Source organism: Panthera uncia (genome assembly GCF_023721935.1).
Source record: "Panthera uncia isolate 11264 chromosome B2 unlocalized genomic scaffold, Puncia_PCG_1.0 HiC_scaffold_24, whole genome shotgun sequence".
Lineage (NCBI taxonomy): Eukaryota > Metazoa > Chordata > Mammalia > Carnivora > Felidae > Panthera > Panthera uncia.
Window position 1 is genome coordinate 68,673,789 of NW_026057580.1, and position 6,000 is coordinate 68,679,788.

At 46.6% G+C, this 6,000-nt stretch overlaps 1 protein-coding gene across 1 annotated transcript in view; it reads right to left on the minus strand.

The window, feature by feature from the left end:
• The window catches only part of METTL24 (methyltransferase like 24), a 103,843-nt gene that overhangs the window by 97,303 nt on the left and 540 nt on the right, over positions 1-6,000 (minus strand). Inside the window, exon 2 of the mRNA XM_049654162.1 lies at positions 5,787-5,984. Coding sequence (XP_049510119.1) covers positions 5,787-5,984 — 198 coding nt within the window. The remainder of the gene's footprint in view (positions 1-5,786; positions 5,985-6,000) is intronic.

Here is a 6,000-nt window from a genome sequence, read left to right on the forward strand (position 1 = left end):
CTGTGCCATGTGGTCATTGAGCTTAGCAGCATTAACATTGCTGGTCACTTCTTAGGAAAAAACGATGATCAGTTTTGACGTCTGGCTAAGAGGTTGCAACTTCAAATGCGTTCAGAGATCAGACAGGTAATGCAAGTGGAGAGAGTGCTGTGCTGGGTTCCACTGGACACTGTGGGCCCCATCGAATGATATTAATGTTCAAATACTTAAAAAACTGTACGGTTCAAATAAAATTCTTCACGGGCGAGATCTACCACCTGAGCCATTCACCAACAACCCAGCTTGCTATGAGTTTAAATGACCCATGGTCCTAGACCGTGAGGCTCATACAACTAAATTTTGTCTCAATCATTTGACAGGATAAAAATGCTCTTGTACAGCAAATCCTCCCACCCTCTCTTAGCAGAAAACTCCACAGGCCATGAAGGGGACCCGCGTGAGGTCTCTAGAGAACCCAAGGGCTGCTTTTATTTATTTTTTTTAAATTTTTTTTTAACGTTTATTTATTTTTGAGACAGAGAGAGACAGAGCATGAATGGGGGAGGAACAGAGAGAGAGGGAGACACAGAATTGGAAGCAGGCTCCAGGCTCTGAGCAGTCAGCACAGAGCCCGACGCGGGGCTCGAACTCACATACCGCGAGATCGTGACCTGAGCCGAAGTCAGACGCTTAACCGACTGAGCCACCCAGGCACCCCCCAAGGGCTGCTTTTAAAAGAAGCTTATCAACGCTGGTAGATTCCTGCTTTTGTGTGTGTCTCGTGGTAAATGAGGCAGGCTCCTGTTACTTTCTATGAAGCACAGAATAAAGAGCCAAACTCCTTAGAGGCAGAAGTACTCCAAAGGTGTCATAGCATAGATGGAAAACCTCAAATGCCCATCACCCTTGACAGTCTCCAGTTTGACTATACAACTCTTGATTCTCTTCGCAGACTAAAAGGGAAATCTCACTCGAGAAAACTGACAGGATTTTCTTGTCCTCGGAAAATGGACTGGACACATTGCACCTAACATCTCCACCACCACTTGTTGACAAACAGTGGAGCCTCCACTACCAGCTCCTTTGCCCACAGAATGTTCTCTGAGGAACTGTGGGGGTTTAGAAGGCGTGCGGAGGTCTATTCTCCATCTGAGGCACATCCAAGTTTTAATCAAAACCTGCTTTTCTCTGTGAAACCAAGCAACTGCTATTTCACACCCACATATTGCTGGAGCTCATTCAATTACCCTCAATGACTTTGTTTAAAATGAAAATGCTTTGCCTCCTGAGGACAGTGTGAGAGGACTGATTAATGTTGTTCCCTGAAGGACAGGAGTTGTAAGGTGCACAGCAAAAATCTAAGCAGCTGGAAACTACCGCTGGGCCATATTTTACAAGCCATTCAAACCTACCTTCAAGGGTTCTGTAAAGAGTAAGGACTTTGAAGGCAGTTGGATATATCAAAGGCTCTACTATGCATCTTCCTCTTCCCTCCTGATGAAAATCACAGAATTAGAAAACTAAGATGATGAGAAGTGAGGAAGAAAGACTGAATTTTTCCATATGGTTATTCAGAAAAGGAAACAGCTTTTTTTTTTTCTTTTCTGACACATTGTTCCAAAGGATCTGTAACTAACAAACCAATCTAGCACATTGCTGGTTCCCTGGCTCTGTGACTCAGAAGCCACTTTTCTCTCCAACATATTAAATGTCAAGTAAAATATCTCTGATAAGACAGAAAAAATTTCTTCAGGAAGCTTGGCTCCTATGGGAGTGCTTCTCCTGTGCAAATGAGCCACGTACTGTGGTGCTGCCTTTTAGGTGGATTGCTAACCTGTAAGAGAAACATCTACCCAAGACTGTGTAAAGCAGCATAAATCATGGAGGCTGTATCTTAGTCCTCACCCATGTGAGGTTTCGCCCATGTGATCACAGTGTATGTCAAAGACAGAAAAACCAGAAAGAAACACAGCAATGGGGGGAAGGAAAAGAATTACAGCGATATTTTTATTCATATGTAGTATGCAGATTCTAGTGCCTAAAAGCTCTGATGGAAAGCTTCTGTCTATACCAAAATGCATGGGTTCTAGGGTTGTCCTAATGAAAAAAGACAGTTTTTATCCACCATGTATCATGTGCCCCGATTTCACAGTGCTCCAAGGCTACGACCTCTAATGTGAAAGCAGATGTAATATTTAGAGTTAGTTTCTTGCATGACTCTGAAAGAAGGGGAGGAGGAAAGAGGGAAAGAATTATATGAGGACTGCACTTTGCTTTTCTTTTTTATAACAGATTATTTTCTTTAAGAGAAGCACGAGCTATGATTAAAGTGGCAATATAATTGCTGAATTTTTGTGCCTCTAACACCTGCAAAGGAAGCACGTTGACAAGAAACCCTCCACAACCCAATTATTCCATGCAGGTTTCATCCACCCAAAAAGCCATCCTCAAAATAGAATGGAACTTTTTCTCCTTCACCGATCTGGTAGGTGCCTTCCACAAAGTAACCAAGAACCTAAATAACATTGTTTACCGTTATTCTCAACAAGCAAAATTTAAATAAGATCCACGGTTTTTAACACATAATTTCCGAACTTTAGTTGTCAATTACTTAATGGTGCATTCAGCTTATATTGCACATCTGGACAGGAGGCTACAAAGGAGTAAGATCTGTCCCCACGGAGATAAAGGATGGAAAACTCTGTTTCCAAAAGTGGGAGAACAGATTGGATAACTGGTCTTTCCGGTTTTGAGGAACATTTTAATTCAACTGAAAAAAAAAAAAAAAAGGGAAAATGAAACACATTCAAGATTCCCACTAGCTAGGAATGCCAGGAAGTTAGAATGTATATCTTGAAGAAGAGTAAATAAATAGAGAGCTGGGGAAAAAAAGAAATCCAGGGAAGAGTCTTCCTTAGGAGGCTAAAAAATTAAGCAGTACTTTAAAAATAGCAATAAGCTCAGTCCTTTCTTATATATTTTTAACCAAAGTCATTTAGAGTTACACATCATAGGTTGAAATAGTAAGATTCTCATATTTTTTTTACATATCGGTGTCTCAGGAGTAAGCATCTACAAGGGGTCATTTTGGGAAATACAATCCTTTCCATCAAGCACAACTGTGGGGACAAAATGATCAATCTGAAATGGATTACCATGCGACATGTACAAAGCAAATGACAAAACAGGATGCATTTGTCATCATCCCCAGTTGGGGAAAGATTGGCATGGAAGTAGGATTGATATGGGAAGGTTTCCAGGTGATGACCCTTGACCTGAGCGGTCAAGAATGGAAAGGGCATGAATCACAGGAAGGGAGGATGGAAGGCTTGCAAGGAAGAGAATCAGCATCAGCCAAAGGAATGGAAATAGGTTACAACAAATTACACTTGGGGAACGGCTGAGGCTAAAGACCCAGGACAGATATGTGAATATTAAAGCTACCATTAATTGAGTGCTTATCCCATGCAAGACTCTATGCACATATTTCCTTCTGGGTTTTTTTGTTTCTAATTTAATTTTAATAAAACTGAGCTCCAGGGCTCAGACCCAGATCGCTCGTTTGTGTTAGCCACCCCCCACTCCCTAGCTGATCTCCTACAGTCTCATGGCTTTAGTCCCACCTGTACACTGATGACTCCCATCTCTGTCTTCAGCCTGGATGCTTCCTCCAACTCTAGACTAATACGTCCAACTGCCTGTTTGACATTTCCACCTGGATGTCTAAAGGTTACCTCAGACTCAACATGTTTAAATCCAACCTCCTGATTTCTGTCCACTACCCCCCAAACCCAAAGCTAAACAACAAAAACTTCTCCTCCCTCCCTCATCTTCAAAACACATCCAGGATCAGACTCTGCACACCTCCATTTCTACCAGCCTGTATAAGCCACCACTGTCCCCTGCATCACTGCTGCAGACTCCTGAAAAGGATGGATGTGAACTTCCCCTCCAGCGACCCTCGGAGTCTGTGCATTCCAACCCTGTCCATGTGCAGGACAGGCCCCAGTTACAGACACTGTTGTCTCAAGTGGTGACCAAGATTTAAGAGTGATTCTTGGACAGGTGACAACAGAAACAACACAGGCTGAGGGCGGATGTGAGAGGAAAACTGCAGGGCAGGCCTGATGGGGACATCTGAGGACATGGAGAGAAACAAAAGAACCTGAACCTTTAAGGAAAATCAAGTCCTAAGTCAAATGTCCCCTCAGGGTTAGCCTTTTTTGACTCCTCAGCTGGAGTTCAAGACCTTATTTACAACTTCAGTCACATTACTAGAGGCCCAAGCCGAGTGCCGCCCTCACCAGACTTTGAACTCATTTTGGGCCCGGCACCTGATACAGCATCTGGGACCTGGAAAGTCTTTGGCAGACATGTGCTGGAGACATAACATGGTGTCATGGAAAGCGCATTAGGAGCATGAAGAAGGGAGTGGAAGAGCAAATTAAGACTTCATTCATGGTGGGGGGGTCACCTGGGTGGCTCAGTGGGTTGAGCATCTGACTCTTGGTTTCGGCTCAGGTCATGATCTCGTGGTTCATGGGATGGAGCCCCATGTCAGGCTCTGCACTGACAGTGCAAATCCTGCTTGAGATTCTTTCTTTCTTTCTTTCTTTCTTTCTCTCTTTCTTTCTTTCTTTCGTTCTTTACCTCTCTCTCCCTCTCTCAAAACAAATGAATAAACTTAAAAAAAAAAAAAAGATTTGGGAAGTGAGGTTTCAGAGATAGGAAAAAGTATTTGAGTTTATCCAGGAAGGTAACACTGATGGCCAGGCAAGTACAGCAGGGGTATGGCACTGCAGAGGCAAGCCTTGGAGCAAAGGAAGGCAGGGGTGTGATCCTGAAAAGTAGGTTAGCCTGGGAAGCTACAGGAAGCAGCAGAGTCAAAGGAAGAATTTTCCCTCTCCCCAAGAGGTGGGGGGTGGGGGACAGGGGATGTTTTAAAGAAAAGAGGGTGAGCCAGGCAACAGATAGAAGTTGCCCTAGAGGCTGTGGTTGGCTTGATGGGTGTGAGGCCCAGGCAAGCTCATACCTGCAGTTCTTAATCTTTTCATCCTCAAGGACCTAGTAAATTACTGAGCTCCAAAAGGAGGGAAGAAGGCCAGAGGCTTCACAACCAGAGGTTGAACTTGAACCACTCACTGAGGTGTGAGCCAAGAAGTTAATGCGGTAGGAAGAGCAACACTGTCGAGTGCTGTAAGACAAACCCAGGTTATTACTTCAGCCCTCGAGGTTCCAATTAACTTCCCATCAAGAGGCGCCGGGGCTCGGCTTCTCGCCCTGTGCCAGCCACCATGCCAACGTCTGCGGCGGAACTCAAGGGAAATTCGGCTGGAGAGTGGATCTCCATCGCCTCGATGAAGGCAGAGAGGAAAAGCCACTCACGGTGGATACCCACCTCGCTTTGCCAGGCCTCAAGAAGAAAACCGGGGGAAGCACAGAATATAAGTAAAACTCCAACACCTTTCTTTTCCTTTCCCTGCCCATCACTCGTAGCCCCTCCTCACTAGAATGTAAGCTCCTTGAGAGCAGGACTTGGTCCCTCACTGCTGGATGCGAGCCTGCAGGGAGCCTTGCACGCGGTGGACGCTCGGTGGAATACTCAATGACTCGGCTCAGTCCCTCTTCGTATCTGGGCGCTGGAGGGTGCCACCACTGGAGACTCCAGGGAGGGCAGAGCTGGGAGAAGCAGAAGACTTCTCTGAAGGTCCCAGTGGGGCTGCCTGCGGGCCCGAGCGGAGGGCTCTGAGCGCGGTCGGGGAGGGGAGTCGGGTCTAAGGCCCACGACTGCACCGTTTGCAACTGACCTTCCGGCGGGGACGCCCGCGCGGGGCGCAGCAGCCCGGCTCCGGCGTCCCGCTGCCGCCGCCCTCCGGAGGCGCTCGGCGCCCGCTGCGCACGTAAGTCACCTGCCTCCTGCTGGCGCCTCGGGGCGGGCCGGGCGCGGGCGGCAGGTGCGGCCCGGGCGGCCCGGGAGCCGGGCCCGGCGGGGCATCGGTGGAATACTCAATGACTCGGCTG